The sequence below is a fragment of the Eleutherodactylus coqui genome, chromosome 5 (assembly GCF_035609145.1).
Source record: "Eleutherodactylus coqui strain aEleCoq1 chromosome 5, aEleCoq1.hap1, whole genome shotgun sequence".
In the NCBI taxonomy this organism is placed as follows: Eukaryota; Metazoa; Chordata; class Amphibia; order Anura; family Eleutherodactylidae; genus Eleutherodactylus; species Eleutherodactylus coqui.
This window is the reverse complement of record NC_089841.1, coordinates 197,761,426-197,773,860: the sequence shown is the minus strand read 5'-3', so window position 1 is coordinate 197,773,860 and position 12,435 is coordinate 197,761,426. Positions and strand designations below refer to the sequence as shown.

The 12,435-nt window shown below is 44.8% G+C and overlaps 1 protein-coding gene across 2 annotated transcripts in view; it reads left to right on the top strand.

Moving 5' to 3' along the window:
- Positions 1–12,435, top strand: part of IPO4 (importin 4) — a 62,695-nt gene that overhangs the window by 16,621 nt on the left and 33,639 nt on the right. For both annotated transcript variants that reach the window (XM_066604036.1, XM_066604037.1), the window contains 7 exons: positions 655–738; positions 3,760–3,924; positions 4,193–4,246; positions 5,196–5,305; positions 7,951–8,059; positions 11,207–11,336; positions 12,292–12,405. In XM_066604036.1, coding sequence (XP_066460133.1) covers positions 655–738; positions 3,760–3,924; positions 4,193–4,246; positions 5,196–5,305; positions 7,951–8,059; positions 11,207–11,336; positions 12,292–12,405 — 766 coding nt within the window. The remainder of the gene's footprint in view (positions 1–654; positions 739–3,759; positions 3,925–4,192; positions 4,247–5,195; positions 5,306–7,950; positions 8,060–11,206; positions 11,337–12,291; positions 12,406–12,435) is intronic.

Below are 12,435 nucleotides of genomic sequence, written 5' to 3'. Positions count from 1 at the left end.
GGGCGGAGCTATCAGTGATTGACAGCTATCTGTATGTACAGTCACACATGGATAGCTGTCAATCTCTGATAGCTCCGCCCACTGGACTGTTCAGCTCAGAATGTGCCGAGATATAAATGAATAAAATACAAGTTAAACTGAATCTTTCCCCATAAAACTATATATCACTCTGCTCGGCTCCTCCTGCTCTATAACATCATGCCTGCAGATTTAACATATTCGAGCTGACATATTTCTTCCAAGTACCTAACTAGGCCCTGTCCTCGAGGCATTAATAAGTACAAAATTGTATCTGTTTACCCCTTCCCTCCATGTGACGTAAGGATACATCATGGGAGCGGGGTACTTCCCGCAAAATGACGTACCCTTACGTCATAGGGATAGCGCGAGATCATGACAGATCTCGCGCTCTGCAACAGCGGGAGGCCGGCTGTCACTGAGAGCCGGCCTCCCGCTGTACCCAACAATGGCATCGATAAAAACTACAGTTCGCCGCGAAAAGAACCCCTTATACGACCGTGTCGACGGAAAAATAAAAAAGTTATGACTTTTGAAAAACGGAGATGAAAAGCTACCAAAAATCGTTGCGTCCTCAACGCCAAAATAGGCCGTGTCATTAATGGGTTAAATGTCACTTTTTCCTTCTTCGTACAGATTGCCGTAAGCACATCGCTGTCTGATAACCTCCGTGTGAAGTCACTTTACTGCATTCGTTTCCTCATCAAACTGAAAAGCAAAGTGAGTTGGTTAACGTTTGTATGTATTTCATTTCGTAGTAGTTGGGGGGTAAGCAAGTATTGGATGGGTAAGTAATCTGTGCAGTTGAAAGAAGTGTGAGAACAATGAAACCTTCTGATGACATGGAAAGCTTATCTGACTATGAAGACGTTACCTTACACAGTGTGAGTAAAATCTAACGGCTCTCACTAGCATTTTGTTCTACTGGCTAATCTGGTACCAAACTTTTTCGCCAGGTGTGAGTAGGGACTGATCTGCATAGACCTAATGAAATGTTATGAAATCTAACACGTTGTATCAAAATATTCCAAAATTGTTGTCCAGCTGCCTATAAATGACAGAAGGCGTCATAGAACTGTAGGCTATTACATTGAGGTTTTGCAATGTATCCTCCTGGAATTACATGCTATAAAAGTAAGCACTTAAGATGTTCAGTGGACGTGCGTTCTTTATGAAGATCTTTTTGTGTTTTTATTACTTCATTTACTGTTAAAGTTATCTGACTTAGGCCTCTTACATGCACGGATTCAGCAGAAGACCTGCCAGTCAGTGCGGAAATTATCTTTAAATGCTTGCTGGCGACCGCAGATGTGATCGGTTTTCCGCGCAGATGTACGTGGATGCACCACGGATCGTCCACGCTGGAAAAAAAAAAAACAGAAGCCCAAAGTGACTGCCTCCCCCTCCTCCCTGCTTGTTCTCCAAGCAACCAGAGAGGTATGTGCATACAAATCCGCAATGTATCTGCATTCGAATTGCAGATGCATTGCGGATCGCTCGCTTCTATAGAGATCAGTGGAACTCATCTGTGCGGAATCCGAAGTAAAATGGAGCATGCTGCGATTTCTTTTCCACACGCGGAATCAGCAAATCAAAAACAGATGTGTGCGTGGAGCTGAGGAAGCTCCACGCTTTCCTATGGGCGACTAATACAGCGGATCTCCCATGTGGGTGCTGATCGCAAATTCCACAAATCAAATCTGCCCGTGTGCGTGATCCCTTAGTAACGTTATTTTCTAATATTCCATTAGGAAATTCTGAGTTAATGTAGCAGTCCAACCTTATGGAGCTTTATCTGTTAGCCAAGGTGGAGGAGCAAGCATGAACATGGACATTGAGTTGATTCAGTGGGCACTGTGTAATGCTTTGTTTGCCCTGTGGTGGTGCTGGCAGCCCCAGCAATAGGACACCCTGTGATCAGCTTGTCATTGGCGAGCACTTCTAATGGTCCTTTTGCACAGAATGAGTGAACAATGACAGCTGTTTGCTTTAAAATCCCACCAATTTACAAGCACAGATACTTGTTTTAATTTTTTTTATCATTTGCTTGTTCACTTGATCGTTGGCCTTTCAGGGGACTGTGCCAGGGAATGCAAACAACTGTTAGTTTTTTTTTGTTACACATAAGAACTTACAAACGACTGTCCAATGATTTGTATGCCTGCATGAAATGAATAACGAACGATAAGCAAACGAATTGCTGTTTCGTTTCGCACAATCCAACGCTTTTTGAAAAAGAATTAGTTTCCTAAGATAAGGGGATTGTGCAAAAACAGCCTTTATTAAGGCCACTTTATAATACCAGGGGGTGCTGATAAGTCTTTGGCTTTGTGTTCTCTTTGTTTCTATGGTAACGAATGTTACATCACATGAAAGCCTTATGTGTATAATATATGTTTTTAAAATGTTGTGTTTGTAGCTTATGGCAACAGTGATCTAGGCACGCGGGAAAACAAAATGGCGGAGTCTAAGGCGATATTCACAGCAATGAGAGCAGAGGAGTGATAAAATTCTTGTTTCTGCAAGGAAAGTCAGGAAAGGATATTCATGGTGATATGTCGCAGACATTGGGGGATCAATGCCCTTCATATTCTACAGATAAGAACTGGGTTGCCAAATTTAAAATGGGCCACTTCAGCGCCAATGATGAGGAACGTCCTGGACGACCGAGAGAGGTTGTTGTTCCGGAGATCGTTGATGCTGTGCACAACCTCATACTGGAGAATCGGCTAATTTCAGCTAAAGGAATAGCAGACATCATGGGGATTTCTCATGAACGTGTTTGTGTCATTATCCATGAACATTTGAACATGAAGAAGCTATCTGCAAAGTGGGTCCCCAAATGTTTGACAACAGATCAGGAAAGCATCGAGTGAAAACTTCCCGGTCCATTTGTCAGTGTTTCCGGACTGATAAGAACTTCCTGGATCGATTGGTCACTATGGATGAGACCTGGATTTATTTGTATGACCCTGAAACCAAGGAGCAGTCAAAAGAGTGGAGGCACAGTGGTTCTCCTCGCCCAAAGAAGTTCGGGGTGCAAAAATCAGCCACTAAGGTGATGGCGTCTGTGTTCTGGGATAAGGAGGGCGTGCTGCTAGTGGACTACCTTCAAAATGGTTCCACCATCAATGCAAGGTATTACATTGAACTTTTGGACCAATTGAAGGCCAAAAGGCGCAGCAAGCTGTGCAAAGGAATCTTGTTCCTGCAAGACAACGCCTCCGCTCACACTGCACAAGCGACCACGGCAAAACTGGTGGAGCTAGGCTTCCAGCTGGTTGACCACCCACCTTATTCACCAGATCTAGCTCCCTCCGACTATCATCTGTTTCCAAACCTGAAAAACACCTCAAGGGTACCGAATTACACACCATTTCTGATGCCATGGCTGCTATGGATGTCTGGTTTGAGGCACAACCGAAATCCTTCTTTTTGCAAGGTTTACAGAACTTGGAATACCGATGTAAGAAGTGTGTTGGCATCAGTGGAGAGTATGTGGAATAAATGTAAAGTTTCATCTTCCTATCTCGTTTCTTTCTGGGTAAAGCCAAAGACTTATCAGCCCCTCGTACTTGACTTACATGTCGACTTCTTACATTTCTTAAACTTCCAGAATGCAGATGCACTCCCCAGTGGTCGGATATTCCTCACAGAATATTCATGTTCAAAGATGATGCTTTTCAGAGAAAAATCCTCTCTCAAATCACAGATTTAACCTATTTCTGTCTACATTTTCAGTCTATCTTGAAGCAAAAGCTGCTGCCTCAGATCCTCAATGCTGTTTTCCCCATCATGTGTGCTGAGCCGCCTCCTGGGCAGTTGGACCCAGAAGATGAGGAGGAGGAGGATGAGTTGTTGGAAGGAGAAGCTGAGATGGAGTTACCCAAACACTATGCAGTTCAGGTCAGTCAGACAGAAAGCAAAAACGTGGTTCACGGTGATGGAAATGGTTGCTAACCTGTGGAATGCTGCTTATTTATACTAGGAAGTACCCTGGTTTCTTGCACCAGTGCATATATACTTAGTATAAGCTTCATATGATATCGGCATTTAATTATGAGTTGTATTTGAGTTTAATGGAATATTTCAATAGGGCAGAGATTAGTAGATTACAGGATAAGGCCTTGTTACTAGTGTACTGTTTTTTATTATAGTGTTATTGCCATTACAGGTGATTGATATATTGGCACTTCATCTACCTCCTGAGAAATTGTTTCCTCAGTTGGTAAGTAAATATTTTTGCCTACTTGGGTGTATCTATATTGTGTCCATTGATTTTGTTTTCTTACAATTTTTTATGTTTCTAAACACTTGACCTCTAGAAAGAATGTACTTTTTATTACCCATATAATTTCACTTTTATTTAAAGGGCTTATCCAACAAATATTGCTTCTCGTTAAATCTAGCTCATAATTATAAAAAATTTTTTGTATTTGGACTAATTTAAAAAATGTCTATCCCCAGATACTGCAAGACTAATGTTAGATAAGCGCCACCTGCTATTTCTATTCTGTCCAGCTCAGTAAATTATCTAAGGTGGTCGCACATGCTCAGACTTGCTTCTCTCTCTCTACTGGGTATGTGGAGGATCATTGATGTGGGGAGCGGCTGAGTCTGAGGCTGCATTGTCTTCTCTGTTTTTCATGGGACAATCCCTTTAAATGTGTATTCAGGTTTTAGCAGACTGAGCATTCTACAAGCAACAGTTATTTCATATTTTTGTATACCTTGTGTACCAGTTCCTCACAGTTTTTGCAGTCACTTAGTGGGAACTTTCATTGTTGACTTCCAGAGCAGGAAATGTGTTCTTCTAAGTGATGGACACCGGTCCACGGCTTATTGGTGTATAGCTCTCAGAGCTGTGTCGTAGCGTTCACTGCTTCAATGTGTCCACCATATAGCCAGGACAGGTTTTTATTCCCTGGATGCAAACTAAGTTTTGTGTTCATATTTGCCAGTCTATTTGCCTGAAACTCCTCACCGAAACCCTTATGCGTTTGGCACAATTTTTTTTTTCTTATTTTACACACTCCTTATCCTGTCCTTATTCCTAATGGATGTTTTGATTGTAATAGTCGTGTAATATATATTAAACCACAAGATACTCTGTGCTTTTTAATGTCCAATCATCCTGCAACTCTTTCCCCCCCCCCCCCCCCCCCCCTTCTTTCAAGAGTCCACTCATGGAGCCATGTCTTCTTAGCTCAAATCCCTATGAGCGCAAAGCTGGTTTTATGTGCCTGGCAGTATTGAGCGAGGGCTGTGCAGATCACATCCGGAACAAGTATGTATAAGAAACTTTTTTTTTCTTTCTTATTTTATAATTAGTGATGAAGCGTATTTTATTTATATATAATATAATATATATATATATATATATATATATATAATAAAATATATATGTGCGTGTATAGACACTTGTATTTCTAATTGCATTTTCTACATTTGCTCTCTGATTGGCCAGTGCTGAACACGTGAACTTCATGATTTAATTTCAAAGAAGATTGTCAATGAAACCATTTCTAAAAGTTCTAGTGATGTAGTGAAAAGAAAATCTTAGCGATTAAACATAGAAATCTATTTATTCTACATTAATTGTATTTATTCATTTTTACATTAAGGCTGCCTGCAGATGGCCGGTTCGGATCCCGCTGCGACCCAACCCACGCCCCTGCAGTGAGCAGTGCGGCTCACCTTCTCCCGCGTTTTCTCCTCTCTGTGATGTGCCGGCTGCCGCCCAGCTGGCGCGTGCGCAGAGCGGAGCCGGCGCGTAGTGAGTGACGTTTCTGTGCGGGCTTCTGAGAGACCCGCACAGAAATAGAATGTGCCGCGATTTGTTTTCCGCGTGTGATTTCACGCAGATAAATCACGTCCATCTGCATAGGATTGCGTTTTGCAATGCAAACCTATGCTGGCGGGCACGGGCGGAAATTCTGCGGGAAATCCTGCTGCAGAATTTCTGCCCGTGTGCAGATGGCCTAAGGGGTTTACCAGAGATGGAGCAAATGGCTGCCATCCATGCAGTCAAGCAACTACAGGCAACTGTCATCCCTTGTAAACCTAGGACCCGACAGGGCGAGTGAGCGAGAATCTTACTTGTTGTCACTTGGTTTTTAGAAAACTGATAGACTGCAGGTCTGTTTAAACAGGCAGTTTATCTATGAATGACCGCCTGATTACTGTGAGTGAAGGTGGGTGGCCAGAATAGATCTCCAGCACTTCCCCCTCCATTCAGTGAGCAATCATCGGTTTTGGAATTTCTGTTTTTAAATTTGACAAAATTGCTGCTAAGCCTTTAACCCTTTCCAATCCAATTATTGTTTCTCATTCATTCTCCCCGGCTCCAAATAAATTGGAGCTGGTGAGAATAGATGAGAAAAAATACATTGCCCTGCAGGTGCTCACTGCACCGTGGGGAGGGGGGCGTCTTCCGCATTCTCCCTCTGCCTCCCGACTCAGCTATCATGTGACCGCTGGGGTCAGGTGGCACCCAGCGGTCACATGATCGCCGAGCCGGGAGACAGAAAAGAGAATGTGGAAGACGCCGGACAGGTAAGCAGGCCCCCCCCACGGTGCAGGCTCCCGGCTTGGCGTTCATGTGACCGCTGGGGGTCAGGTGACAACGGCGGTCACATGATCGCCGGCCGGAATCTCCGTGCATTACATAGAGCTAATTGAGCGCTATGTAATGTGTAAAGGAGAAGGCAGAAAGGGTTAAAAACCCTTTCTGCTTTCTCCTCGGGGGTCCTCAATGAGGACCAGTGCAGGAGTGTATCTGCACCCGATGTGTCTGACGATCGGGTGCAGATGTACTCCTGCACTGCAGTGTCGGGCCTGCCCCGACATCGGAGCTGTGGAGGAAAATTATGATGTTGGGACAGGCCTGACATTGGATTGGAAAGGGTTAAGTCTTCTTGTGTCTTTAAAAAAAAAAAAATCATACTAAAAAATGATGCCAACATAAAGCAGACATACGGTATATGTTAATTATTAAAGGGGTTGTCTCGCGAAAGCAAGTGGGGTTAAGCACTTCTGTATGGCCATATTAATGCACTTTGTAATATACATCGTGCATTAAATATGAGCCATACAGAAGTTATTCACTTACCTTCCCTAGCTGGCGTCCCCGTCTCCATGGCTCCGTCTAATTTCAGCGTCTAATCGCCCGATTAGACGCGCTTGCGCAGAAGGGTCTTCTGCCTTCGGGTCTGTCCGGCAGCAGCTGTGTTTTGGCTCCGCCCCCTTCTACGCATCATCACGTAGCTCCGCCTCGTCACGTGTGCCGATTCCAGCCAATCAGGAGGCTGGAATCGGCACGCGGGGCTACGCGATGGCACGTAGAAGGCGGCGGAGCCAAAACGCCGCTCGTGCCAGACCGAGCCGAAGGCAGAAGACCCTTCTGCGCAAGCGCGTCTAATCGGGCGATTAGACGCTGAAGTTAGACAGAGCCATGGAGACGGGGACGCCAGCGCAGGGAAGGTAAGTGAATAACTTCTGTATGGCTCATATTTAATGCACAATGTACATTACAAAGTGCATTAATATGGCCATACAGAAGTGTATACCCCCACTTGCTTTCGCGAGACAACCCCTTTAAGTATTTTGTGTTGTATGACTATTTGTTGTAAAAGCAGAGAAATTCACATTTTTAAAAATTGCTAATTTTTCATAACTTTCTGTAAATGTTGTAGTTTCTTTTATAAATAAACATAAAACATCATAAAAATACAGCACAACATATCACTACAAAACTCATTTGGTTCAGTGAAACACTCCAAAGTTATTACAGCAAAATAAAGTTGTCCCGAAGTCCACAATAGCCTGCATCCTCATAGGCTTATGTCAGTCTGCCATACTTATGTTCAGCATGACTGATGGTAAACCTTTTTTCATTTTTTTTACTTACCTTTTTTGTCTCTATCCTGGCAGACATCTTCAGTCCATGCTGCAGTTGGTGTGTCAGGCTATCACAGATAAAAATCACGTAGTCAGGAATGCAGCACTCTACGCCTTGGGACAGTTTTCTGAACACCTACAGGTAAAGTATGAAAGGTTTTTTAACCATTATTCGTAGAAATGGATATGGGTTTGTTACTTTTGGAAAGGCTATGAACACGTTTGTGCGGACTTATTGTTATTTAATTATTCAGTTGGTTCCTAAATGCAAAATTAAACCACTTTCTAAATAGTCTTCATTAAAGATTTCCAACTATTCTGCTGTTGTGGAGTTTGTGTAACTCCTTCACCTAGCGGACTGCTATCCTCATGCTTACAGAATCTCTGGCTCTATTGGCTCTGTCTTCTCAGTGTTTGGGTTCATTCACAATACGTCTATATGATGTGCAGGAGACCACACATCTGCATGTACTAGTCTTCTGCGAGACTCCCATGAAAATAGAACATGCTGTGATTTTTCTGTGACCGTCAATGTAATGCATCCATTGCAAATAATGGGTTTATTGTCGTGTGAGTTTTGTGCATCTCGCAATGCACAAAACTCGCATGATCTTCTCATCCATGTGAATGTACCCTTAAAGGGGTGGTCTCGCGAAACCAAGTGGGGTTATACACTTCCGTATGGCCATATTAATGCACTTTGTAATGTACATTGTGCATTAAATATGAGCCATACAGAAGTTATTCCACTTACCTGCTCCGTTGCTAGCGTCCTCGTCTCCATGGTTCCGTCTAAATTCGCTGGCAGCTTGCTTTTTTAGACGCGCTTGCGCAGTCCGGTCTTCTCCATTCAGCACGAGCCGCTTCAGTGTGCTCCCCGCTACAGCTCTTCTGCGCATGCGCAGACGAGCTGTCACTGCTCGGGAGCGCGCTGCAGCGGCCATTCTGCACCATCCTCTGTTAGAGGAAGGTGCAGAAACTGGAGCTGCCCAGCGGAGAAGCCCAGCCCAGCCCAGCAGCCCCGAGAAGCCTCCCAGGTAAGTGATTTGTCGGGGGGGGGGCTGCCGCTGCGCCGGGGGGGCTGTCGCTGCGCCGGGGGGGGCTGCCGCTGCGATGGGGGGGCTGTCGCTAGGCCGGGGGGGCTGTCGCTGCGATGGGGGGGCTGTCGCTAGGCCGGGGGGGGCTGCCGCTGCGATGGGGGGGGCTGTCGCTAGGCCGGGGGGGCTGTCGCTGCGATGGGGGGGCTGTCGCTAGGCCGGGGGGGGCTGCCGCTGCGATGGGGGGGGCTGTCGCTAGGCCGGGGGGGGCTGCCGCTGCGATGGGGCTGTCGCTAGGCCGGGGGGGGGGGGGCTGTCGCTAGGCCGGGGGGGCTGCCGCTAGGCCGGGGGAACTAGCGCTGGGCTCCGGAACCTAGCGCTGGGCTCCGGGGCCTTCACCTGGGCTGAGGGTCTAGCGCTGGGGAGCCGGGGGCTAGCGCCGGTTACCTGCTGTCTGGTCGGCGGCTGCGGGGCGTCTGGTCGGCGGCTGCGATGCGTCCGGTTGCCATGGAGACACAGCTGGCGGCGTCTCGGGAGCGCGCACGTCGGGCTGCAGCGAGCGACGGGGAAAGAGCCGGCGGCCATCTTGAGGAAACTTTTATAAGTTGCTGAAACGCTGGAACGGTAAGTACGAACCAGCTAGAAATGTCATTTACAGGGGTAATTAGTAATGTATGTTTAATGGGGGGGACTGGGCAAAAAAAAAATTTAACTGCTTCCTCGAGACATCTCCTTTAAGGCTGATTTAGACACAACGATTTTCGCTCAAAAATCGCTCAAAGCCGTCTTTTGAGCAATAATCGTGTCTAACTGCACTGACCTTGTGCAGTTTTCGTTAAGGAATCGCTGATCATTCTCTTTCAGCATGCTGAAAGAGAACGATGAGCCTTATCAGGAGTTCACAGCGGGATACAGCTGATACTATTGTTTCAGCTGTATCCTGCTCCCTGAACACAGGTGGGGTATGAAGAACACAGCACTCCAGCTGTGTTCTGCATACCCCACTCGGAGCGTTCAGCTGTATAACAGCCGGGCGCTCCGAGCAGAGAACAACTGGATGCGGAGAACATTTGAGCGATCACCTTGTGCTGTAAAGGCACACAATGATTATCGCTCAAAAGTCGCTCAAAATACATCTTTTGAATGATAATAGTTGTGTGTAAGCCAGGCTTTAGAGGTAGCAGGAAGGTGGAGGAGAATGTAAGTGACAGATTGAGGGTGGCAGGGGGCATCCATGTTGTTATGCAGGGTTGCAGAAAGGAAGAACATCATGCACAAGGCAGTTTGCAATAGAAGAAGGAAGAGATCAGTTAGGCCTACATGGAAAGAAAGCAGAGCACCCATAGCGCATTCTGCAGAGGGAGGAGAATCATACATTCGGTGTTAGCAGAAGGGAACAGAGATCTCTCATGGGCTGTTGGAACAATCGGCACAGGAGTGAGGCTGTCAGAATACAGGAGCTCTAGTGAAGACAGCAGCATCCTGGACACACTGGTCTAACATCTAGCAGGTATTACTGGAAGAGACATTTCCAGATGAGAAAAGTTTGAAACTAGCAGCAGCTTGCAAACTGCTCCTTAGTTTTAAAGCTTCTTACGAGGTAGGACCACTGCTGGTTTCTAGAACAAAGAGACTCTCAGTGCCCCTCCGAAGCTGTAGCTCTGTTCTGTACAAGTACCTTCTGCCCTATGCTTTACGTGGCTTTCATAGACTTTGATGGAGAGAACTTCTACATTTATATCAGTGTAAAAGAGCTGCTGCGATTTGAGGGGCATGAAATCCCCATCTGGAATACGTTTTATGGACAAAGTTGGCAATTCCCTTAAAATATACATAATAGCCCTGCCATAGAATAGAAAGGGACTGTAAAGCATAGGTGAGCTAAAAGTCAAAGCAAGCAAGCAGGGTGTTCAACGACATTTGTACTAAAGTATTTTGCATGCCTTATGGAGAACTCCTTACAACTTTATTAAAAAGTAGTTCTAATAACGTGGAAGATTCCATCAGTTTAAGTCAATTGTTTTAGCACTACAGAGGCAGTAATATCCTTCCATTACCGCTTTCATAGATTAGTTTGGTTGAATGAGTATTACCTATGGCTGCCTTTTAGGTAATATTTTAAGGTTTATTTATCATTGTTAGTTTTTTTTTTTTTTTTTTTCTTTCTTTCCTTGTGATGTTTACTTTACTACATATTATTGTACCTACTCTTGACAGTTTTTATTATATCCCCTTGCCTCTGTCTGTCTTAGCCGGACATCAGTGGTTATGCAGATTCTGTGCTTCCATTACTAATGGACTATTTGGTAAACGTGGATCCATCTCATACGGCTCACCTCACTAAGGCTTACTACGCTCTTGAAAACTTTGTGGAGAACCTTGGTAAGAGATCGCTCACGTTTTTCTGTATGTGTGAGAGCTGGAACTATACAGAGAACAGCTACAGTTCACAGAAATATAGTTAACCCCTTAGTGACAATCCTGTTTTTTTGTTTTTGTTTTCTTTTTAAGAAAAACATTTGAATCTGCATCGTTGCATTCTAAGATCCATAATCTTTTTGCATTTTTAAAGTCGTGGAACTATGTGAGGTCTTGTTTTTTTGCAGGAAGAGTTGCAGTTTGAACTTTTTTTTTTTAATGCTATTTTTTTTTTAGTCCCTGAAGCAGGATTGAAGCTGTGATCGTTTGATCACTTGGATAGTACACTGCATTACTTATGTATGCATTTTACTAAGCCTATGCCAGCATCTTATTAGACTCTGCCGCAGCCAGGGTATAATAGGCTGAGCTACATGGCAGACATTGGTTATTTGCAATAGCGCCGCGGGATGCTGATGGGTGACAGAGCCCCTTCCCCTTTCATCTGCTAACATGTTGCAATTGCTATTGATTTGGCATGCAAGCAGTTAAATACCAGGCTCTGAGGTTTCTCTGCTCTTAGCCATCAGTAGTCGGCCAAGTCATCGCCTTAAAAAGATGTAACTGCGCGTTTAAAGTCCATTAGTGAGGTCAGTTAAAGGCATATTGGCCACAACTAAGGGATTAATGAATATTCATTCAGCTTTTATGAGGTTTCCCAAAAAAACATTGTGCAACAAATGCATCGATAGGAAACAAATGCTGTAGCATAATTAAAGTTAGGCACAAGTCGTAGTTGAAAATACAAAGCAGAACCACATTGCAAACTTTAATAACATTTAATTATCATTCATTTGCCAGTGACTGCGTAACCAGAAAACCCCTTTAAGTCATGCTTGTGTGAGGGTGCAGGTGGAAGCAGTTGATTATGTTTTTAGATGGTTTAATGGGATTTCTAATGCAAAGCTTTGCAATGCAGGCAGTAAGATTGAGCCGTACCTTCCCACCTTGATGGAGCGGATACTGAGCGCGCTGAGCAGCTCCGATAGTGTCAGGTTGAAGGAACTTTCAGGGAGTGCTCTAGGAGCCATTGGTAAGTATGCATTCTTTGCAATTGTCCTTA